General features: G+C 42.1%; 2 protein-coding genes and 1 long non-coding RNA gene across 6 annotated transcripts in view; 1 reads left to right on the top strand and 2 right to left on the bottom strand.

Annotated features, from left to right (window-relative positions):
• TMEM266 (transmembrane protein 266) overlaps positions 1-20861 on the top strand; it is a 64813-nt gene extending 43952 nt beyond the window's left edge. For all 3 annotated transcript variants that reach the window (XM_009469666.2, XM_087745348.1, XM_087745349.1), the window contains 3 exons: positions 1524-1710; positions 14085-14135; positions 19792-20861. In XM_009469666.2, coding sequence (XP_009467941.1) covers positions 1524-1710; positions 14085-14135; positions 19792-20384 — 831 coding nt within the window. In that variant the 3' untranslated portion in view covers positions 20385-20861. The remainder of the gene's footprint in view (positions 1-1523; positions 1711-14084; positions 14136-19791) is intronic.
• LOC148050249 (uncharacterized) lies at positions 2780-3549 on the bottom strand. Its single transcript, XR_015701652.1, has 2 exons — positions 3384-3549; positions 2780-3205 (listed from the first exon to the last, which is right to left on the bottom strand). It is a non-coding gene; the product is annotated as an uncharacterized LOC148050249 (long non-coding RNA).
• A 168-nt stretch (positions 20862-21029) lies between the features above and the next one.
• ETFA (electron transfer flavoprotein subunit alpha) overlaps positions 21030-25436 on the bottom strand; it is a 32915-nt gene continuing 28508 nt past the window's right edge. Inside the window, exons 11-12 of one of the 2 annotated variants that reach the window (XM_087745094.1) lie at positions 22049-22129; positions 21030-21147 (exon numbers count right to left, since the gene is read on the bottom strand). In XM_087745094.1, the coding sequence (XP_087601220.1) occupies positions 21109-21147; positions 22049-22129 (120 nt within the window). In that variant the 3' untranslated portion in view covers positions 21030-21108. Of the gene's footprint in view, positions 21148-21359; positions 21648-22048; positions 22130-25436 lie in introns of those variants that run through there. The other variant, XM_087745095.1, reaches the window with a different exon arrangement.

Below are 25436 nucleotides of genomic sequence, written 5' to 3'. Positions count from 1 at the left end.
CTGTGTGCTTTGTTAGATATTAGGTGGTTTGAATATGATCTGGAAAGCTTAAACTGCCCTTTTGCTCTCTAGATTTGAGTCTTGCAGTGGGCTTTCCAGTTATTGTAGTTCCTTCCCTCATGCTCTGGAAAGCAGATAATCTCCAGATGTGGCAAACTGGAATCCCTTTCTCTTTCCTTTTTTTTTCTTTCTAAAATCTGTGGAAACTCTGTCTTGTTTCCCCTCCAGTCACTCACACGGCTTAGAGGAACTGCTGGTGCTCTGCAGCGTGCCTGGGGTTTGCACCATGTCTGATGTGGACTGCTGTGGAACAAACTAGGTCTGCTGATGGATTCCAAAATCTGACAGCAAAGTAATTTGAGTCAGCATCTGAGAGGCAAGAGCCAGAACCAGATTCATTTAGACTACATGCTGTTACACACCAGTTTTCAAGCATTGAGGTGCTAATTCCAACTCTGTTGTAAATGCAGAGTGACAGGTGCAGTGTGGCTTGCCATAGCATCATGCTTTCTGATGGCTTTTCAGGCCTTGAACTATGGGAGGCCCAGCAATGCTAAATTTTAAATGCCTTAGCCTATTACTCGCCTCATTTGCTTTTCCCTCTCAGACTCTCTATAATTAAACATGACTTGGTCACTGCTGTACTACTGATCTTAAAAAGAGTTTAAAAAAGAAAACCTCTGCCATGCAGCTGTGCTGGATGGCAGAGGGAAAGGACAGTGGGATCTTGTAGTGCCTATTTAAGGGTTTAAAGGGTCTCTTCAGCCTCTCCAGAAAAATTATTTTCCTTTTTGCATTGTGAAAGACTTGTGGCTGTCAAACATAAGTATGCTGTGTCCATCAATCAGATTGTACTTGGTAGCTTCTGTCTTTTTGTCAGTGTCTGCTTTATAACACCAGTCACAAGGCAAATACCCTCCTGACTGCAGAAAGTCATTAACTGACGCAGCTCATAGGTTTGAAGGGAGTGCCCAGAAAAGTGGCAACCTTCCCCAGGGTTTTCTGCACACTGTTGAGTACAGAAGATTTCAAGCTGGAAAAGGGTTGTGGTGTCCCTTCCCCTTGCCCAGTGAGTGGGGGAGGACCATTCTGAGTACTGCTTAGAGAACCTCCCTCCGCAGAAATCCTCATTTTACAAAGTTTAGCAGATTAGGGATGTTTGTCATGAACCTAAATCCCTAGATGCCTGTTAAGAGTGGTCTTCTATAAAGATTGCATTTGATTTGGCAGTTAGATCTGTTAAAAATTGTCCAAAATGGTATCTTCAGGATGCAGGCGTACAAAATAGAAGACCAGCATGAGGCAGTCATTATTTTTAGATTATGTGAACAATGGTCCAGCTCACATGGGCTCTGGGAGAGCATCAGCAGCTTGGACTCTCATCCTGGCTCACCCACATTGTACTTACTGTCACCAGTTTGTAGTGATTTAGTGATAAAATGAGTAATGGGACCCAACTGTAGAATATAGACTTCTGGCCATGCTTATATGACATCAGTATGTGGTGTTGTTTTTTCCTCTAGTTTGAAATCAGGCAGCTGAGGGCCCACCTTGCTCAGCAGGATTTGGATCTGGCTGCAGAGAGAGAGGCTGCGCTGCAGGTCCCACACGTACTGAACAAACAGAGCAGCAACAGGTACAAGGTGGTAGCAACTGAAGATTCAGATGATGAAGCCACTGAGAACATCACTGAGCTGCGACCTCCACGAGGTGAGTGCTGCCTGTGTGCTGCTACCCACTGGCATGGCTGCTCCCTTACATGGAGTTACTGAACCCACTAAATACTTACACTCTACCAGTGAACTGATGACTTTCCCTGGAGACTGCATTTTCCCATTTTTGCAAAGAGGCTGTGTCTGCTTCTAAGTGGCAAGGAGCTGTTGTGTTTGCGAACAGATTCTGAACAGAGCCAATAAAATGACTCGGGAAGAAAATTACTGTGATGTACCTTCCCAGTGTTCTCATGATTGTATCCATCAAACACTAAAGCAGCAGCAGCCAAATCAGAATTGGCAAAATGATAATCACTCAGAGGTAAAAGCAGGGAAATTGAGAACATTGAAAAACAGTTTTAGTCTTTGGCCACTTGCATTTCTGTGGTTTAGAAAGGACCCATGCATCAGCTATGAAGCTTGCCTTGCCTAGAGGCTACACTTTCACCAGGTTGCTTAAAACTGCCAATGCTGGACAGCCCAGCTGTGCTTGGACAGGGCAGCTCTGGTGCCAGAAAAGGAGTGATGCACTGTATAGGCAGCTCCTGCTTGGATGTCTAAGTGCTGTGTGACTATGGTGAAGAGCAGTCCGTCGTCTGTGAGCTGTCCATTGGGCAGGTGTGTGGTTGAGGGGAATATCAACAGTTATATTTACTCGGATCCATTTTTATCACACAAGTGCTAGACCAGAAGTATTTTTGGAAAAGACATAGCTCTTTTTCCTGTGATCCCCTAACCCTTACAATGGAGTGCAGAACGTGTCCTGATCTCAGTAACATTTAACATAATATTCCAGAGGAGACAACACTTTCTACCTTAGCGATATGTTAGTCTTCCTTGAACATCTTAGCTTGATTATTTTAGTAGATGAGCAGTATGTGAATATATCTGAATTAGAGGTCTGCATGGTATGTTTATTTTGGTCAAACTCCTTTGGATTCAAGACACAGAAGTACTTTAATCAAAAGGTTTAAGAGAAAAAGCTCACCAGACATTTTCAAATTATAATCCTTTCCATTTTCTACACAGTAATGAAAGCATGTAGAAATTGTTTTTGTTTTTTCCTCTTTATAATATCTAAGCGCTAACCACAATTCATCCATTAATTATTCCTGATTTGAAATTGTATTTAAAAGCAGGCAGTTGAGCAGACTGCCCCCTAAAATGCATTTCCCCCTTTTTCGTAGGATTTCAGAGGTTTCCCCAGTGGATAGAGTATAATTTATGCATGCGTTCCTTGAGGGTTACATTTGGAACTGGAGAGTGTTGTGCACATTTTAAGGAGGTTTGCTGAAATTTTAGTGCTGTGGAGATTCATCTAAAAGTTCTTCTGTCCGAGGTATTCATTCCATCATCAAAGTTAACACAAATACTCATTATTTGTTTCTTCCTGTAAAATGCTGGCCACACATGCAACGAAGTAGACACGCAATCTTCAGGACTGATTTCTGCATTCAGTTAGGTTACGTGATTAGAGAGATTCATGCTTTTCACTGAAAAAAGACGTTCAGCCAATAAGAAAACATGCATTACTTTACATATCAGGTAAGGTGCAGTTATGTTATATTTAAACATTCATACTGAGTATGCAGAATTAATTTCTGATTCCCAGAAGTCATCTAAAAATACAGGAGGAAATATTTTTTGTGCATTGTATCATACAGTACTTACAAAGCCTTTGTAGATGCGTTATTTTGAGCGCTTGTCCTTAGAAGCTAAATTCAGGTGACTCCATTTAAACAATTGTCCTTTATGTTGAATGAGGCAGGAGTTGGACAGAAAAAATTTCCTTTGGTCTTATAGCAAGGGACACCCACCGGTGATAGTCTGCCATCATGGTGGACTACCGACAAGAGAACCAAGTTAAGATTGCATGAGAAACCACAAGCCCAGCAATAACATTCAGTGCTTTAGTTCACAATCCAGGTAGCAGTCAATTGAGGCAGAGGATTTTGCATGTAATTTCCTGGATTATTTTGCAAAGGAAAGAAATAGTACGTTACCAAGGCTTTGAATCTTGCACTAGCAGTGCTGGCTTAGAGATTGCTTTGTGTAAGCTACAGGGCTTCAAAACCTCAATTAACAGCTTGAGAAGCCAGTTACCCCTGGGGAAGAAGGATCATGAGCCAGCCCTGCCTGGCTCTACTCCCTCCCCACCTCAACTGGGTCTTTCTTCTCCAGCTCTCCCAGCACCAACTTGCACTCCCAGTAATATGCTGGCTGTTGCTGCAGCATCGTTCGCCATTATCACTTTGGCATGTTGCCAGCATTTTCTTCATCTACACCATGGCTATTCTGACGAATACATGTATCGGCAAAATCTGAATGTGGTATGTCGGATGGAAGAAGAGCATGTCTTCAGCTGAAGGTGCCTCCACTTGCACAGTGTGGAAGGGATATACCTGGTTGGTGAAGGATGTCCCCACCTGCTCAGGCAAGTGACATACTCCTGAGACCTGGCTGTGCAGAGCACAGACAATTAAGGCGTTTCCTGTAGGTCATTTCTGTATCCTGCTCCTCACGTGGTGTGGTTACACTGGCAAGTGCTATCTTCAGGGCTTTCCACACCACTTGCTCTGCCTGGAACTGTAAGCCGCCAGTGTTTTAAATCCTGACTTTTGGGTCAAGGGTTGTGTTTTGCAAGTTATCCTCTCTGTCAGACCACATTAGGAATTGTTTTGCATTCATTTTCTCTAAGCTGTGTTTGATGCTGTGATGTGATGACTGCAGTTAATCATTCTGTGTGCCACGTGGTATTTGTGAGCTTTGAAAAATATCTGCAGTTGCCTATTACACTGACTAGTTGGAGGAGAAATAAGGGACCAGGTTGCTAATACTGTTAAAAGAAAAGCTACAGTTCCAAGCCACAGTTCAGCTGTTAGGCAAAACAGGCTCTGATGTGCTGTTCTCTTGTGCTCTGGCAGAACATTAGCCCTACATATGACACCTGAGGGTAGGGTGTAGCATGGAATGCATGTGTTTGTGCCAAACTTAACTTTGTCAGCCTTCAAAAAAATCACCATCGTCGGAGAGCCCTGAGTTCTGCCAAACCAGCAAACTTCAGTTGGCTAGAGAACATACTGCATGAGAAAATGGGATATTCCATCTCAAGCTAATCTTATTTCCCTCGTCTATATTGAACAATGGAAACATTCAGTGCAGAATACTGTACCACGAAGGGTTTATGGAATAAGAAAGCATTCAGACTCATTTCCCTACCTGGGAGTTTTATGGGATAGTGCATAACTTAAAGCTCGTCAGGGGCAGCTGTAGCTTGTCCTCTGGTATTTACACTGGATTTTGTGCAACCATTTACTACAGCATTCAGTAAAGTAAGTCAGGTAACCCCAGTATCACATGGTACACACAGCACCTCAGGGAATTTGTATGGAGACACACACTGTGGCCTGCACCAGGAGAGTACTGTATGTGCTGGCTGATTTGGTAGCTTTCAGTACATGTTTTCACCCAGTTTTTCTTTCTGCAGACCTCCTCCTCTTTTTATCTGAAGTGCCTTAATTGCTGGTACGAGGCTGGGAGAGGCAAGAGCTCTAGTCAGATGGTCAACGGGCTCTGAAAGTGTCCCATAACTCCCCAGCTAATATTTCATGCCTCTCCTTGAAGGACCACTTCTTGAGGTAGTACAGCTGTAAGTTGTTTGTGGCCTGGTCAGTCCTGTGCTAATTCTCTGAATAATGAGCTGGTTGCTGCCTCACATGCTTCTGTCTCCCCAGAGCAGTTCACCAAGAAACTTCTTTACATAGTAGGAATAACTCTGTGGAAAATGTATGGATATATGGTATTTTCTAATTAATTTGGCTAAGAAGCAGGAAATTTTTCACCTTTAACTTGCTTTGAATGGAGGTTTTATTTGTCTTGCCAAAAAATTGATCTCCAGAGCAGACAAACATGAAGGCTAAAACACAGGCTTCAGCATGCACATCAAAGGGTGGCATTATCAACACCAGGAAAGATGATGGACTCAAGAGAAGGGCAGGACTCGAGGAGCTTTAAACCTAGGGCAAATCTGTGACATTTGCTGCACTGTGAGCACTTTACTTAGCTTCTCTGCCTCAGTTTGTAAAGAGCTTAGGGTGGAAGCTGTTGCATGTGAATGCACAGCAGCATCGCTAATGATTTTCAGGACCATTGTGGTCAGCTTTTCTCTAAGAGCAAGGGAAATATCCTAAGTGCTGTCATCCCCTTTCTTTTTCCCAGAGATGGTTACCATTTGACATAATGGCAAATATTATCCTATCTGTTCATCTCTAAATTATAAAGGAAGTTTTTTTCTCTTGCTGAGTTCTTACTTCGTACAGTTTGTAACTGGTCATGGTCAGAATAACGTCTAATGTTTTCTGCTCCTGCACAAATCATTTTTAGTGTTTGGTATACAAAGTTCCAGGCTTCAGGGAATGCGAGGTTCACAGTGCCCCATATAGCCATTAATACTTCCTTCCAAAATTTATTATTCTTTAATCTCTCCCATAATACATGAATTACAGTCCCTAGTGGAAATTCCTCATTTTCCTGCATATATCATTTCAGTTTTTGAAATTCCACAGTACTGCCATAGTTTAAGATTAATATGCCACCCTTCTATTCCTTTGAGCAAGAACCGGATCCTAGCTCCGTTACTTCGCATCGCAGAAAGCTTATTTTAGCTATTCTGAGCCAAATTTCCATTTTTACAGGGTTAGCAGTAAGTCTCTTGCTTTGGGGGCCTGCTGCAATTTATGATCACGCTTGGAGAAAAGTAAAGGTTGCTCTCCCCATAGGTACCCACTGTTTTGTAAGTGAAGAAAGGAGGATATTGGGAGGGGAACGTGAAAAATTCTGGGGCTTCAGAGAGCTTCCCTTAAGATTATTCATAAGCTGTCTGAGAAAGCAAAGCAGGACACTGGAAAGGATTTTGTCAGTTGTTCCTTGCAAGGCAGTCTGAGCTGGTTGAATACTTTTAAACTCTAAGCCAGTTCCTTTGGTGATCATCTGTTAGTGCTCTAAGAGAGCCCTGTTACTGCAGAACAATAGATAAAAAATAGTTTATGGTTATTTTCAAATGTTGAAATGTATCTGCTTTGAAGCCTACTCCTGGAAATGGTTATATCTGACGTGCACTCCACTTCCTGGGTAAGCTCCACGTGTCCGTGGAAGAGTGAGGATTTGGCTTTTCTCTAGGTGCCTCTTTCAGGCTTTGTGGTTCTCTGTGCACTGCTCATCCAGGCAGGAATCAAAGCAATTAAACCTTAAGCAACACTTACAGAAATGTGTGTGTAGTTAGTGAAGTTAGGTTCTTGAATTTCATATTCACCAAATGGGTGGGGTAGAAACTTTTCACTTCCAGAAGTGGTGAGCGTACAGTCATGCGTGTGAAGTTGAAGTTGTCTCCCATCATTAATGTGCAGAGGTGTGAGGACACTGCTGACAGGTGAAGGAACACAGAACTGGAACATTTTCCACTGTCCAAATATGCAGCCCCTTTCATAATAACCTCTTTCATAAACAGATCGTGCTCCGTGTGACAGCAGTGATGTATTTTGCCCTTTGCCACCATTATAACGCTGTTCCAGCATCTCACTTTTCTACTTTATTAGAAATCTTTTCCTAATTCACAGTCTACATTTATTCGTTGCCAGTTTATAACAATTTGTTCTTGAATCCTTTTGCTTAAATTATTCTTCTCTTTCTCTGGTGTTTACCCAGCAAATTATTGTTTTGTTGGTAGCCATATTCTTTCTCAACCTTTGTTTTTCTAGACTCAACAAATGTGGCTATTTTGCAGAGACAGACCCAAGTTCCTCTGTGTTTGCTTCAGGCTGACTGTAACAAGCCAACTCAGATGTGGATCTGCTGATCCATATTCATAGAGAACAAGGCTGGAAAGAGCACTGAGAGGTCCCCCAGGCCATCCTCTACCCAAAGCCACCAGCCATGCTGGCACACACGAGATGTCTTGCATCTCGGCCATGCTCAACTCAGCGCTCAGTGCTCTTGCAGGATGATATGCTAAAGCGAGGGCCAAAGCCACCCAGTTTGTTGTCAGTTAAGGATTTTGGTTTTCTCTCCCAGTTTTTCTGTCCCAGCAGTATCTGCTGATAATGGAGCCTGTTCCATATCCCAGGATTTGCTTCTGCACAATGACTTCCATCTCAGGTTGATTTCTTACTTGGGACCAGACTGAATCTGTTGCTCTGTTTCCGTGCAAGCTAACTTTGACTGTTCCTCTCAAGGTGGATTATCCACGTGCTCAGGCACCCATCTCACCTCTGCAGGGACTGGATATCCATGTGAATGGAAAAGTCGTGCGAGTACTGCAGCTTGCACTGGTGTGGCAATCTGCCTTCATTTGAAAAGCAGGGGGAGTCTCCTGGAAAGTGCCAGCTGGCTGTTCACGTTTCCTCTTGGCACAAACTTTCCATGTTGCTAGAGGGAAAGGGAGAGAGACCTTCTAGGGCCGGCAAAGCAAAGGGGGAAAAAACTGTGCTCGGGTCATCTTGCACAAGACCAGAAGGGTGAACTAGACAGTACAGCACAGCCTAGGGAGTGTGCATATCCCTTAATAAAGGCATTTACAAGTGAGCAGTGAGCTATAGTTGGACTGCTGAGAAGAAGAGGAGATTAGGTCTGGCTGAGAATTTGGTGATGGTGAAGTTCACCATCACCAAATTCTCAGCCAGACCTAATCTCCTCTTCTGCCAAGGTCAGGCAGATCTGGAATGCCAGAGATTGCATAGCGATCTGCAGGGAAAACTCCCTAGGAAAGTTACAGCTTCATTAGGGAATTTTCCCCTGTTGATTGCCAGTCTGCTCTCAGAAACACCTATAGATGTCCTTCTTGGTGTACATTCTGTCTTCCGTCCCACAGCGTCACACTAAAGCTATGTGCTTTGCGTGCAAAGTCAGGCTGCGGCAGTGTTATTGGCTAGTGTCAGAGCAGCGTAGCTGTCATCGCTGTTCTTATTTCTAGAAGTGTTTAGGCGGCAATAACTTCATCTTGTAACTTGTGCCTTGAAAAACGTCCGTGCTCAGAGTGTGTCTTAGTAGTTTTTCTTGCAAAGTGTATTTCATCCGACTTTTCTTTCCCAAATGCTTCTAAGTACTTTAAGGAGAAGATGCTGGTGTCAGATAGCAGTGATGGAAAGATCTGCTGCTTTAGAACCGTCCTAGTAAAGATTGCTTTCTGGAGGGAAGTCGGGGTAAGACATTACTCTACTCTAAGGACTCATATCCCCAGTGGGAGGCGACACAGCAGAAAAAATAACCTTCCTGTTCAGAAAATTCAGCTTTGAGAGACAGAAGGCAGTAGTCAATGGCAATAAAAATAGGAAGTAAAATACTTTAATAATGAAATATTTCAAAAGAAATCCCTTTTTTAAGGCCTCTAATCTAAAAGATGTGCAAATGGTATTTATTGTATGCAGGGGTTTTGCAGACTGATTCACTGAAGTCAATGATGAAACAATTAAAGGTCACTGTTGAGGGATTATAGAACTAAAAGAGAGATCTGCCGTGGGTGGAGTGTCATTTATGTGTTTCACCAAATTTATTAGGTTTTTATAGGGCCAGGAGAGAGAGATTACAACGTTGTCTCTTGGGTCAGATGAGATTGTACGGGACTGTACTCTAAATAGTTTTTATTACTCCCTGAATCATTTTAGCGTGTGTTCTGAATCTTGCAGGAAAAGAACAGGCAGATAATTTGAAAACCTTCATCAGACAAAATCCAGTAGCTGTCAGACAGATCCTGACCAAGAACTGCATGTTTTTTCAATAACAGAGATTTGGGTAGCAGGCTAAGAGATGAGAGTTAGTTCCTCTTCTTGATTTGACTTTACTGCACTTACAGGCTCGCAGAAGTGATTGGTCACAGTGTCAGGGAAGGCTGTTTTGGTTTTATGCGAGATAGGTAGGAGTCTGAGCAACCTTCCCAAACAGACGTTCCCTTCTGTCTTGTGAAAGGAGTCAGCCCTGCTGCCTATTTGTGGTCCCACATTACTCTGCCGCTTCACCTCTTACAGTTATATAGTTGCCGTCTTCCACTAGTAGGTGAAGCAGTTCCAGGTATTGTGGTCATGCTGTTTTGGCAGTCAAAACATATTTTGTCATGCTATTTTGGCAGTCATTCACACCCCACACTACTTGAGCAAATAATGCTCATGGACCATAGAGAACAGCCTGTTTCTGCTCCTTCCTTGTCCTGCCCAGCAAAACCTTCTCTCAGCTGAATTCCTCCACAGTGTTGCTGCATATCTTACTGCTTCCGATCGCTCTCGCTTTCCAGGGAAGATTGTAGAACCATCCTTGTTTGCCACAGGTTAGGATGGGTTTTCACGTGGGGAAGAGCTGCCTTGCTCTTCCCATGCTACCTTCTCCACTCACAACTATTGGATCTTCATTACCAGATTGCCTGGGGGTAAAGGCTTCCATTCATTATGTGCAGACATGGCACTTAGGAACATGGTTTACTGGTGGACTTGGCAGTGCTAGGTTTACAGTTGGACTCGATGATCTTAAAGGTCTTTCCCAACCTAAATGATTCTGTGATTCTTCCTGGTGCATCTAGCAAGAGGAGCCTAATCACCATCCATAGAGATTTTCTTAAGGTTGCCATTTCCAGGAGAAATAAGAGGGAGATGCTTTTTCTTTCTGCTTACTGCCAGTTCCTTAAATTACTATAAATACCATTTGGGCATCGTTATGGCTAAAGACTTTTAAATGGAAAGCTTCTGTTCTGGAAAAGGAATTGCAGGTAACATTGCTGTGTATTTGAAGAGATGAGTTTATTTCTAGGAAAGGAGGAAAATAAAGCCTTCTGGATCCTGAAAATTCCAAAGTGGCAGAAATAAGAAAAAAAATGTTTTAAAAAACAGGGAAACTATGAAGAATGAAGTATTTCTTAAGACAACTCCCTTTCTGGAGCTAGAAACTACAATACACCGACAGCAGAAAACACTATATAGAATTTAAATAATATAAGCAATCTGCCCCTCTTGTAAAAGCTGTTCTCCCCTGCTTACTTGTATGAACTTCCTACATGCCACCAGCTGCAAATGTAGTTGTACTCCTGATGTTATTTGACTGCACAGACTGAGCAGTGGGGACTTCATCTCATTGTAAATCACCATAAAGCAGTATTCCATAGTAACGTGCAGTACTGTGCTTTTTATTTGTCTATATGTTTTATATGCGCAAATAGTTGCTTTCAGTTCTATATTTGTGGCATTTTTTTTTTAACTCCTTGCTTTCAGCACTGTAGAATATAATGAGAGATAACTGGAATTCTTTATAACCTTTTATGCCCAGAGCAGCTGAGACTCCTATATAACTAAGATGAGTTTGTTAACTGTCAGTTTGCTTTAATGTAATCATTCAGAAACTTAAATCTGTTGTTGAAATATTTATTCTGCTGCTGTTATTCCATTACTCTTTATTGGTTTTTATTCATAAGAAACTATTCAAAGTAAATATATATATATATATGTATTTATGTATTGCATGCACATGCGTATATATTTATACATATATATTTTATTTATAGGTAGATAAGCAATGTAAAACAATGACGTTAGTAAGGCCATTGCATAATAACATGAAAGTAGGCAGCGAGGCAGCTCTCCCAATCTTGTGTGCAAGTGGTCATCCACACAACCAGGACGGTCTGTGATTTTCCTCACCACGTGAGTGCGTTACGGGATTTCCTTTTCAGGTGTTTGGCATTGGCCTTTGCTGATACAGAGAGCAGTGTATCTCTCTCTGCTAAATTGGTTTGAAAGGAACTGATTGGTTTGAAAATAGTGCCCTGGTACATTCTGCTAGTTGATAGACAGATACCCAGGACAGTGAATGTGTGCAGTCCTAAAGGAGACTCGATCTGAGCCTGGTCATAAGACACGAAAAGCAGATGAATAACTTTTCCAAGTTGTTTTCTGTCTTCAAGTGCAAAGCATCTTGGCACTTGGGGCAGACTTTAACGAGAGCCAAAGGAAACGAGAGCACCCCCGTCCCCCAGTCACTGCACAGAGTGCGGCCGTGTGCTTTTGCCAGGTGATGAGGAGGGGCGACCCCCATGTGCAGAACATGCCCTCATCCAGGCCAAACTGTGGTTCTGTTTTCCTCATTTCTTTGCTTAGAATTAGACTCTTAAGTTAAATACGATGAAAGCGCGTTACCAGAAATACAGCTATGCAGGTATTTTCTGACTGTAGCTGAAGGTTCCATATCTGAACAAGAACCTGTCTCTATATGGGCTGGCAGGTTTGGTGGCATTTAGAGTATAAATTATGCATGATTGAAATGAAGTGTGTTTTAGTAGCAGATAGCTGAAAAGCCTTGCAATGTACTCCTAATTCAGTGGCATTGCCTTGAGCTACTCTGAGGCCTCTTTTTTAAACTCAGACATTAGCACAAAGCACACCTCTGACTGCAGGCATTTAAAGATCAACAAGGGCCAAAAAAGCTTTTAAGATCCAACGAAATCAGGAAAACAACCATGTTGCCTTTCAGTGTCAGGTTAGATTGCCTTCTTATGAGTGCAGCTATTTCAGGTACAGAGTGCTTAGTGGTTTGGGTCTTGTTGTGCGGAGAAAGTGTTCCCCAGAAAACATCTGTTTCTTTCACCTGCAAACCGCAATGTGCTGTGAAAGGCAGGACTGTAGCCACAGAGACCCAGGGGGATGAAGGAAATCTGGCTCAAAGGGATGAGCATGGTTTTCTGGAACACGGTATCAAAAAGAGCACTTAAAAGGAGAGAATGCTTTTAGAGCACACGATACACCGCAAATTGGGCGGGTCAGGTTGCTTGTAAGCTTGAAATTCTTCCTGGATTGCCGCTGCTGTTTTCTTAGCAGCAATGTTTGCGTTCTGCTCAGAATTGCTACAAGAGGAGTTTTTTATTTTCTTTTTCACCAACTGTAAAATGTTCTGCTTTTCTGTAAGAGGACGGGAAATGCCACCGTCACCTGCAGCATCTAAAACCTGTATATGCAATATAGCTGCTGCTTTGGTGGTCATGTCTTCATTCTTATCTTACTATGATTGAAGTTCAGGTGTAGCTCTCATGTATGTACTCCAAGTGTAGTACTACACCCTTGACACATAAAAATCTTTATAGTATATTTTAAGCCAACAGATAATGTAATGTTAATATTATGCTATACATTACATATGTAATGTACAACAAAACTCTTTATTCATTCTGAATGAATAAAAAAAGACGTTATTTTAGAAGTAGGGATTTACACATTAAAATGACATGGATTTACAACTGCTAGAGAGCTGGCTTGTCTGGCTCTGGTTTTCGTTTCCCACAGCAGCGCTTGTGCTGAGCTGGAGAGGCATTGCCACTTGTTTTGGTAAACTCTTCGTGTGGCTTTTATTGGCCCTGTCATCTAAGGTAGAACAGGGGAAGTTCTAGCCATTCTACTGGAAACGTACTGGATATTGTTTCCTCTTTCTTTAAGTCAACTGCGTTTCACAGGAACAAGTTAAAAACACTAAAAGGGAAGAGAGAGTGCAGAAACACAGGGAAGCTGCTCAGGAGCAATGGTTATGTCATTGCTGTGCCGCGTGGCAACAGCATAGGTCGCAGGAGGGGACTGCAAATGAAAATGAGGAGCAGTGTTGGGCCACATGAAAAAAAATATTGCAAGAAAATAGAAGTATCCCTGTAGGAGAACTAAAACCTGCCCTCCCAGTGCCCCTACCTGGAGAACTCCTTGGCCGAAGAAGGGGATGGCTGCAGACTGGTAGGGAGCAGGGTGCTGGGCTCTCCCAGGATCGCTGGGTCTCGCCAGGGAGTGACTAACGTTAACATGAGCGAGAAGGCGGCTTAGGTCACACGTGGTACGCAGTGCCTCCCTTTCTGAAGAGTAACTGTGTGGAAGGAGATAACTCGGTGGGGTAACTGTACAGCAGAGGTAGGTCTGTCTATGCTGGTGCCCTCCGTTCAGCCTGTCAGGATAGACGCAAGCTTTATCCTTGTGCCATATGCGGGAGGGGAGGGCCCTGCTGACCAGAAAAAGGCCAGGGTTACACTCGTCCTTACAAGTGGTGAGGAGACGGGCCTGGGGAACTGGTCAGCCCTGTGTCAGTCTCTGGAAAGATCATGGAGCATGTTTTCTTTGGAACCCTGAATGCCTTGTTCCCGGGCTGGTGCTGTAAAGAACTGCAACAAACGATAATCCCTACTTTGGCTGCAGCCACAGGGTGCGTGGGGACTGCAGTGTGCTGCCAAATCACTCCTGGTCTTCTGGCCTAAAAACATGCTAAGGTGGTGCTCTAGGCATACAGGGCAGAGGAGAGCCTTTCACGGGGTGGAATTTCAACCGTTTAATCAAATAAATGGTCTTCTAATAGCTGCCTTTTTGTTTTCAGAGGATGACATGAATAATTACATCAGTCGATACCGCAATGAGCCTAGCAGTGGTAAGTTTTGCTTGAAAATGTAAACGTGAACGACATTTTTGCATTGCAGTACGTGCTGTAAACCAGGTGAGACTGAGCAATGATGTAGATCCATCCTGGAAATGAAACCCACCATGGCATCTCTTGGTTTGCTCCATGGAAGTTTGTACCAAAATAGTAATTCTCTAAAGGTTTGCTCCTGCTGAAGGCACTCATAATAGTTGGGAGATCTGGGAGAGGTTAGTTCCCCCTAGCTAGGCTGTGCAGGCTGCATGAGCGGTTCAGATGGACCTGAGAATGAACGGTGTGGACAAAATAAATGAAAAGAAGCGGGGAGTTAGCTTAGCCCAGCACCTTGCTTGGGAACCTTTCAGAAAGGTTAAACTGAATGGTAAGAAGCCTCAGCGCCCTGAGGTCAGGCTCTAAAGGGGTGTTCCCTGGCAGGCGTCCCGCCGGCACGGAGGGCTCTCCGCACGCGGTCAGGGCGAGGCAGGGCCCGCTCCCCGGGTCTGCCGGGAGCCGGGCTGGGGCCGAGGGGCCTGGCGGGGCTGCGGGCGGCCGGGCACGCGCTGCCCGGCACAGAGCTGCCATGGCTGGGAGGAGGCTGAAGAGGCACGCTTCAAAATGTCTTGGTAAGCCAGGCTGGGCGGGTGGGCGTGGACACGCACCCCACCCTTACAGATATAACATTTTTATATATATATATATATATATATATATATATATATATATATATATATATATAAAAAAATAAAAAGTATGTGTGTAGGTATAATGTATTTTATATATATCCCCATATATATGCAGGGATATATAAGTAAAAAAGATGTGTGTGTGTATACATGTACACATAATATATAGAAGATACGTATATATGCGTGTACACATATAAGTATAATGTGTTATGCTTATACCCCATATACACATCCTTATATATAGTATGTATACACACAGTGAAATATAGACATATAAAAAGATACATATATCTATATAAGGATGTGTCTGTGTATATACATAAATAGATAAATAGTATGTATATATATGTATGCATGTAAATCTATAATATATTGTATATCCCACATCTATACCCAAACTCAGATACACATATATATGTAAAAAGATATACGTAAAAATATATACGTTTGTACATATATGTGTATCATATATTGTATATGTATCTCCAAACATAACATATATCCCCATATGAGAAGATTTATATACATATAAAGGTATGTGTGTGACTGTGTGTGTATATATATCAAGATATATGTATGTCTTTGTATACATATAAAGATGTGTGTGAGAGGCTGTGTACATAGGTATTTGATCTAAATACATATATTAAATATATAAAAATATATAAAAATATATGTGAAGGGTGGGGGTGTGTGAGAGAGGAGGAGAGATGGTCTCTGAATATATGTGTATATTTATAGACAAAAAATGTATATAATGTATTATATATATATTTATATATATACATACACACATGGAGATATATACATATATACAGATGTATATGTAACAAGAATAAATGAACGTGTGTGTAAAAGTGTATGGTTGTAAATATATATATATGTATAATGTATTATATATGTATATCCCTGTAGATACATCCCTACATTGATACACATGGGGAGATACTTATATGCTTATTAAAGATCTCTTCTGTTTTTTTCATATGTATATATATAGAGAGAGAGATATAAAAAGATATGTGTGTGTGACTGTGTCTGTGTATATACATACATATTTTGTATGTATTCTGTATTATATAAAATATGAATGTGTGTATGTATAGGTATGTCCTCTCATGTATATCCTCATCTATATCCCCGTATGTATATGTATATTAATGCATTTCAATATGTATAATGTGTATTACATATAATATGGGTATATCTCTGTGTGTGTATCATGTATAAGTATAATGTATCATATATCGATATCCTTGTATATCAGTTCCCCATATATATGTGTACACACACAGAGAAAAACAAAAAAATAGGTATGTGTGTGCAAAAGTGTGTGTGGGGGGGTTATGTAAAAATAGACAATTATATGTATTATTTTTAAAGGGTGTGTGAGAGAGATGCTGTCTGTGTCTGTGGATATATATTTTAAATCTGTATTATGTATTATTGTTACATATAATCTGTATTATGTATATATTTTATATATAAGCTATATGTGTGTTTGTGTGTATATACACATATAGGTACATGGTATTTTATATATAGGTATATCGCTATACATCCCCCGTATATATATACGTGTATATGCAGACAGATAAAAAGACAAATAAAGATGTGTGTGTAGCTATGTAGGTATTTTATATATGTATAAATATATGTAAAGAGATATATATATGTGGGCGGGTATGTGAGAGCCTGTGTATATACATATATAGTTTATATATTAGAAAATACATGAGTGTATATATACACATATATATTATGTATTATATATAATAATATATAAGACATGTGTGTACATATATAGGTATAATGTATTATAAATGGGGACACTTAAACATGCAAACATTCTTTCTATAAATATGGATAAATGTATATATAAAGATATGTATATGTGTCTATAAAATCTGTATATGTGAGAGAGAGACTGTATCTATACACACATGAATTCTATTTATCTATCAAAATATATATGTGTACACATATGGGTATACAGTATTATTCTCATTTGTGTATATCCCTCTAAAGATGTATGAATCTATACATAGGTGTATGTATGTTTAAAAAGAGAGATGAAAAGGAGGGGGAGGTGTGAGTGACCATGTCTGCATATAGACATATATACATATAATTTTATGTGTGTGTGTTCACATATAGGTATAATGTGTTATATATGTATATCCTTATATATACATTCCCCATGTATATATACACACAAACAGTGAGCAATACCTATATATATAAAAAAAGGTAAGCATTATATGTACATTATGATGTACCATATATGGGGCATATATATACACACACACACATATATATTTTTCCCATATGTGTATGGATAAATCTATATATAAAGATTATGTGTATGTAAAATGGCGGGGGGGGGGGGAGAGAGACTCTGTGTGTGTATATATCTATGTATTATCTATAGTATGTTTGTACAGGTATATGGTATTAGTTATAGATGTATAATTCTCTGTATACATCCCTGTAATATACATGGAGATATGTAAAAAGGGTGTGTGTATATATACACATATATAATTTTATATATATATATATAAAAAAAGAGGTATATAATATGGGGGGGGGGTGCACATGCTCAAGTATAGCTTTAATGTCTTATATATGTGGATCATATATATATATATTCCCTGCCTATGCGTACAGAGTGAGAAATAAATGTATTTTTATATATATATTTATATATTTTTTTATATATATATATATAAATGGGGGTGTGTGAGAGAGAGAGAGAGAGACAGAGTGCACGTGTGTTTATATGCGTTTTCTATTTAAAGACAGACAGATAATTCTATGTATTTAAAGGGGGACTATGTATTATATACTGTATAAATGTATACTGTATTATATATGGGGCTCCTTATACACCTCCCCATATCTACATGGATACTTCTATGTATAAATCCTATGTATGTATAAAATATGTGTGAGAGAGAAACTGTATATTATATACACACATATAGGTATACGATATTATTTATAGCTGCATATCCCTCTGTATTCATCCCCATTATACACATGGTGATGTACATAAAGGTGTGTGTCTATACATGTGTGTATAGAGCTATATAAACAAAGGGGTGTGTGTTCATGTGTAGGTTTTTGGGTTTTTTTTAATGTCTCAGAGAAAAAAAATATTTGTATATAAAGGGGAGGGGTGTGTGTATTCTGTTTACCAGTAGATAATTATATGTAGTTAAAGGGATGACTGTGCTATAGAGAGTGTGTATATATAAAAATGTACATCCATAGGTATTATGATGTATTATGTATAGGGCTCATATACACACTCTCAGACATATATTGCCCATATCTGTAGGGATAAATCTATACATAAAGATTATGTGTATATAAAACAAGGAGGGGTGGGGTGTGAGAGAGAGAGAGAGACAGACTGCATATATACACCTATGTATTTTTATATAATATGTACGTGTGTGCATATATAATTTAAAAAGCTGTATAAATAAAGGGGGGGGGTGTTCACATATAGGTATGATGTATTACATATATATCTCCCTATATATACAATCAGTGTGTGTATATAGACACACAAATATATTAAAAATAGTAGGGTGGTGTGTGTTTGTGGCCTGTTTTAACAGCAGATAATTACATGTATTTAATGGGGGGGCGACTATGATGTAGTGTATATATCAAAAAGTCTGTGTGTACGTATGTAGGTATAGTATATTACATAAGCAGTTCCTTATACATACACACAGGCGTTCCCCATATCTATATGAATAAAGAGAGAGATATATATAAAGGATGTGGTTTTGTGTGTGAGTACACATATAGAGAGAAGTGTATGGTATTGTTTATAGCTGTGTATCCCTCTATATACAGTCCCCTTATATATAAAACTAAAGAAAGAGGGTTGTTAATGTGTAAGTATTATTATGCATATTCCTCTCTATATCCATTCCCCATCTATACAAACATAGACAGAGATTTATATATTTATCTGGGAAAGGGGTGTGTGTGTGAGTATTTGTGTTAGTGGATTCCATTTGATGATAGGAAATTGTATGTATTGGGGGGGGGGGGGCTATGTACTATAGTGCATGTATATCTATCTCAAATGTCTCTGTGTGTGTACATATAGGTATAATGTATTATATATGGAGCTCCATACACACACACATTTTTCCATATCTATATGGATATGGCCATATCTAAAAATGTGTATGTGTGTGAGACTGTGTATTTATACGTATATATAAAATACATGTGTGTACACATATATAGATGTATATGACAGTTATATATTAATAGCCCTCTTTATACACCCTCATTATGTACATGGATATATAAAAGATGTATGTATCTAGACATAGGGATATATATATTTTTTAAAGCCATATAAATAAAGGGTTTGAGGGTATGCAGGGATGTGTTCATGTATAGATTTTTCATAGATGTATACCACTTTATATACATTCTTTCCCTCTTTTCATACACACACAGAGAACAATATACATATATTTATATATAAAGGGTATGTGTAAAGTTAGATGTCATTGTAATGTAGATACATGTATTTTATATAATATGTACACATATCTGGAGATATATGGTATTATTTATATGCCCATTTTATATATATATAAAAAGATATGGAGATGTATATTTATATGCCCATTATATATATATAAAAAGATGGAGATATCTCTCTCTCTCCATAAATGTGTATATCTATATACATGTGTATATAAAAAAAGCTATATAAACAGAGGGGATGTGTGGTACACATAGCTATTTTATCTATGTATGAAATAGATCCATAGAAAGATCTCCAGGGGCTGTCACACACGCACACGAGCGAGGGCGCAGTGGTTTTGGAAAGGTGAGGGTTCCACCCTTACTAACCCTGCGGCTGCACCCATCGAGTGCTGGCTGGGGTCCCCCCACCCGCCCGCGCCTTCAGCTGCCTCTCTCTGCTCTCTTCCCTGCAGACAGCGGCGTCCCCGAGGCAGCCATCTGCGTGGTCACCACCGCCGCCATCGACGTCCATCGCCCCAACATCTCTTCTGACCTCTTCACAGTGGAGGTGCCGATGCGCCTGGGCAGCACCGGGACGTCCGCCAGCATCACGTCCGGCAGTGCCTCGCGGTCGACCGTCAGCTCAGGCACCCAGGCCTGCAGCGAGAGCAGCCAGACGCTGGGCTCCTCCCCGGACTGCAGCACGGCCTGCGAGGATGCTGCAGAGGCTGGCGCCAACCCGCGGGCTGACCTCGCGCCCACCCGGCAGCGGGTGGCCCACGCCGTGGTGCAGGAGCTGCTGTCGTCCCTGTCGGAAGAGGCCTGTCTGGCGCAGAAGGGGCTGGATCCTGTCAACCTGAAGCTGCCCAGCCCGGCGGGCTCAGTAGGGACCAGCCCCGACCTGGGCCACCGGCTCAGCGTCTACAACCGTAGGAACCAGGAGAGCCTCAATGTCTTCCAGCTCAAGCCACTCATCGACTGCCCGCAGGGTGCCCCAATGATTGATGAGAAGTATGGGGCGCTGGGGCCCCCGGAGCCACGGCTGGGCAGGGTTCCTGAGGCATAGGGACAGCTGTGGGGACACAGTGTGCTGGGTCTGAGGCTGCCACAGGCAAGGTGGCAGTGCTGGAGGCAACCCATGGCATCTCCTGCTGTGGCCACCAGCCGGGGCCAAGCCAGCATCGCCTCTGCCCACCAGCGCCCGGGGCACATCATGGACCTGCCCTGCCCCCAGCTCTGGGCCAGCTGGGACCTACAGTGTCCTCTGGGGCACAATGGACTTTCCAGCAGTCTTATGCCAACATGGACCCACAGTGCCTGGGGGGGACAGACAGACCACAGACATGTCCTGCCGCCAGCCTTGGGCCAGCCTCACAGTGGCCGGGAGCACCACGGACCTTCCACCAGTCCAGGGCCAGCACAGACCCACAGTGCCCGGGGGCAGGACAGAGCTGCTGGACAGCTTGGGCCTGGCTTGACCCTACCCAGGGGCTGAGCACAGCTGGGAGGGGAGCGGGGATGGGAATAAACACTGACAAACACATGCTGCCTCCTGCCTTGTATCCCTCTGTCGTTCCCTTTCCATCTTCCCATTGCTTCCTTCTCTTACCTGTCTTCCTTTTTTTCCACACCACCACCACCACTCTATGTGCCAATTGCCCACAACAAAAAAAAAAAAAAACCAAAAAAACCACCACCACAGTGACCCCACCTCTTTCCAGTAAAATCCTTTATTTGCCCTTAATCCCCACCCAGCACCCCAGCTGCAGTGTAGGGTCCATCACCGTTGCTCACTTCTTCTTCAGGAGCTCCGTCATCTCTGGCACCGCCTGCAAACACCAGTGCCCAGGTAGCGCGTGCTCTCCCTCTGACCCCCCAAACTCTCCATGTGCAGCACCCAGCCCCCCAGTTACACTCCCCACCCCTCATGCCCAGCACACCACTCCAGGGGCTGTGGGTCACCCCAGCTCACAGCACTCCCCACTCCTCTCCTGCTGAATAAAGCCGCTTAATTATTTAAGAGAGCTACATTTCCATTAGGTGGAAATAATGCATTCGTACAAAATTTATTAAGGAAATTGTCTACATGGTGTTTCTTCAGAATGTGACTTTGTCTCTGGCTTAGGAAAAGGCCCGTGCTCGCCGCTGAGCCAGCGGGCATTAGTTCAGGAATGGCATTAAGTGCTGGCAGAGTTTCTGCCCATGCCTCTCCGCAGAGCCACTGCGAGCTCCTGCCGGTCACACTGTGGACGCGCGCACAGGCGGCTCGCACACGCGAGCCACGGGTACTCTGACACGGGCTAGCTCACAGCTGTTTTCCCAGCCAGAACTGCAAGTTCCTCGTGGGCATCAGGAAGGCAGCAAGCCCAGGCAAAAATAAGAACTTCTCCTGCCAACTCTGTACTTTTATACTTTACGAAGCTTAAAAATACATGTAAGCAGCTATGTGCAGTTATTTCTCAAAACGGTTCGTATTCAGGAAATGAGCAGAGAGGCAGGCTGGCTGCGACACACCACACCCCCCCCCCCCCCAACTCACATGATAGCTTCTACTTGCGGGGACTGAATTTTGAGCACGAAAGTAAGGAAATCATAAAGCAAATTCTTTAACAAAACAATGCAAAGCAAACACCCTCACACAGACATCTTTAACACTTAGTAGTTATATTATCTTAGCTATTGTTAGAGCGCTGAACACGCTTGTCCCGCGCATCTCCAAGTTAGCCTCACCTGAAATAAGTCTGCCACCAGGCCGTAGTCTGCCACTTGGAAAATTGGAGCTTCTGGATCCTTGTTAATAGCAACGATGGTCTGCAAGCAACAGTAAAGCACCATGTGACTAGATATGCATTGATTAACATCTAGATCGCGGTGACAGGCCTTATCTGGGAAACATGGGCTAAATTCTCTCCAAGCCCCTAGAAGCAGAAGATATGGACTGCAGCATTTAACAAACATTTGTCCTTTCCACCTCAAAAACAAGCAAGCAAAGAAAAACACCCGCCCACCCAAAGCCCCTCCCTTCCCTGCTCATTGCATACATCAGGGCTAGCCTTCCCAGCCGAAAAAGAGTCTAAAAAAGAAATTACTACAAAACATTATCTGCAAGATCTAAGCCGTACCATTACAGAAATAACTCAGAGGTAGCATTTAAAGCAAGTACAATAAAGCCATGCCTAAAGGCCTCCGTACTGGCTACGGGACATGTCATTTAGTTTGTCACACAGCAGAAAAACCACGATTGAAATCCCAACGCAACAGGCCAGAAGATGTCTGTCTTGGCTTAAACTCTGCCATACAGGTAAACCGTTCTGTAAATGTCTGTGACAGCTTCCAGCAAAACAAGTGTGGGTGTCCACATCAAAATCTACAACAGGATGGGGAGCACTCCATAAAGGACAGGAAAAAAATAAAAGACGACAGCTTGTAAAACGAGCCTTACACCAAGCAGGGGTCTAAACCACAGCACTCTGATACTGCCTTTCTACCTAAGTGCTGCCAGCGTGCGCTCCGATTCGAGGCAACAAGGCTCCTCCGGAGAGCTCTATGCCAACAGGTACTTGATACACTTACCTGCCGTTCCCAGGTAGCCACCGTTCCCGTGTCTCTGTTTTACTCCCTCTGCTGAATCTCCAACAAAATTAATGGCTCAGCAGCGTAGGCGGAGTGGCAGTAACTCAGAGATACAAGTTTGCAAATCCTGTGTTTTTAGGCCCACAGAAATGTTTTTTCTTCACAGGTCATTTGTATCCTGTGACTGACCATACAGAAGGACCACACCCTACACACAAGAAGGCGGCACCTACAGCAGAGCCCTGCTGCTGCCCTCTTGCCCGCTCGTAAGCAAAGACCTGCAAGTATTCCAGTAACGCTTCCCCTGAAATATCTTTCCCAAAGTTTTAGTGTTTTCATTTCAGTTAACCCCATTTGCAAATGCAAGCCTCCACTGACAATTCCACAGTGCGAGAAGCAAAACCCAGGCTGTGATACCCGAGGCTATTGGCTCAATGAAGACTTTCTCTAGCTATGCTCCGCGGGCCTGCCGTGCTTTGCAGAGCCGTTCACAGGGGCATGAGGCCACAGGGGCTAACGCTGAGCGCCGGCTGAGGCCAGCAGTTGCTGACACCTTGGGGGCTGACAGCTCTCTCCTTATCACAAAAGTAACTGCTTACAAACTGTCTTAAGCTTTAGTTTGGCAGCCTAGCCCTTCCTCTGTCTCTATTAGCTGAAGTAACTTTTAGTAAGATCTGGTTCTCTACCTCATCACTAAATCTGACTTTCCATGGTAAGAAGCAAAAGCATCACCTTGCTTGCATCAGAACTTTGCAAGTTAAATCTCTCAGAAAGAAAAGATACCGTAGCTACCTCATGAGGGAATTAAAAATAGGGAAAGAAAGCAGTGACAATTCTCCAGGTCTCCTCAAAAGCTGCATTTTCTACCTTGCTGTAAAAGGACAAATAAATTATACATTTCACTTGGTAGCAATCATCAGACTACTTTGGAAAACGTATCCTGAAGTGTTCACAATGCCAAATAATTCACAGTGCTGAGGGAGGATGAGGGACACTCCAGAGAGTTCCCATGGCTGCATAATTCTTTACATTTGTAAAAATTGGATCTTTTCAGTAACTACAATGCCTACATGCCTTGGCTAAAAGGAAAGCAGAACACATTTCAAATACAAGTAAGTAAAACTGATTTTTACAACAGACACATTTGTTTACACTAGAAAAACTACGATATATGGGAGAAATGAAACTGTTAAGTATGCATCTCATATCGACAAATTTCATCTGTCCTTATTTCCAAAGGAAGAACATCTCAAACTATCAAACATGGCACTGGAAAAGCCAAAAAAACAGAGGTTTTTGCTGTTACAGTACAGGACAATATTGCTGCTCAATATTTTTATATCAAAGGAAATTCTGGCACTTAAAATACTAGGTTCCGAGTCTTGCTGGTAGTCTTAACTGAGATAAGGCAGGAGATAAATACAAACAGGGTCAGATCAAGTTTTAAGCAGCTTTAAATACACAGTTCTCAGTCAATGGCTGATACTAATCCCACTCGCCCATCTTCTCCCTCACCCAAAAGCACAGTTGGAGACTAAACGCCTGGAAACAAAGAGGCTGTGGCCATCAGCTACCAGCAGAGCCAGGGGAGCAAGGAGAGCTGTGGCAGTACTGCATCAGCGCTGCCCTCGCGGACTCCCTCGCTGCCTGACCGTCCCTGTTGTCTCCCCGTTGCTGCACTGCGAGTAGAAGAGACTACAGCGACGCTGTTCCACTAAGACCAGTGAGAATACACTGCTACAGATGCTATTACTCACACTTCTCAATAGTGACCTCCATCCCTGCCCATCATTCATCCTTAATTTCTGATTTTGGTTGGGTTTTCTCCACTGTATTGACTAATGCGAACACCACTTGAGTCCCTGATTTTAGAAGGCTGAGACCTCATAAAGGGTGCTGTGTTCCAAATCCAGCTTACATGATTTTCCCCCAAAATATTTAAATAATACATGCAAAAAAGCTACATTGTAAGAAAGCCCAGATCATCCTACCACACAGGCTGCCTTGTGAGGACAATTACCAGTCACATAAACGCACTAGTCTGTCACTGGTTGAACACAGGGATCTGCCTGTAAAGTTTTGCAAACCTTTTCCTCAATTTGATAAGCTATTCAAAGTTCTGGGTTTAGTTTCTGCCAGAAAGCATAAGTTTGTTCCCTGGAAATAGAGAGAAAAAAAAAAAAGTCCTTTTTCTAAAATTACTTGCGGGGAGGCAGGACAACCTACAGGTTTTGATGTTTGGCATTTGATAGTATGATTCAGCAGGTAATTCTGCTCCTCTTTCCAAACACTGCACTGTGGACCAAACTGGCAATTCCAATTCTGGATTATTTGCTTTGGCAACTAACGAGTTAAACCTTTTAAAGTTTTACTGCCGTTTTATAATAGGTTTCCATTTGAATGGCTAAATGCAGGAATGTCACAGACATCTTTTACTTTATGGAATAGTAAGTTCATAATTCAAATTGCACATTGTTATGCATGAATTAATATGTCATACTCTGAAATAAATGCAAATGGAACTATTGTATAGAATTCAGGCATA

The sequence above is a fragment of the Nipponia nippon genome, unplaced genomic scaffold (genome assembly GCF_047370975.1).
Source record: "Nipponia nippon isolate SJK-2023a ecotype South Korea unplaced genomic scaffold, ASM4737097v1 scaffold_9, whole genome shotgun sequence".
Classification (NCBI taxonomy): domain Eukaryota; kingdom Metazoa; phylum Chordata; class Aves; order Pelecaniformes; family Threskiornithidae; genus Nipponia; species Nipponia nippon.
This window is presented reverse-complemented; position numbering and strand designations above follow the sequence as displayed.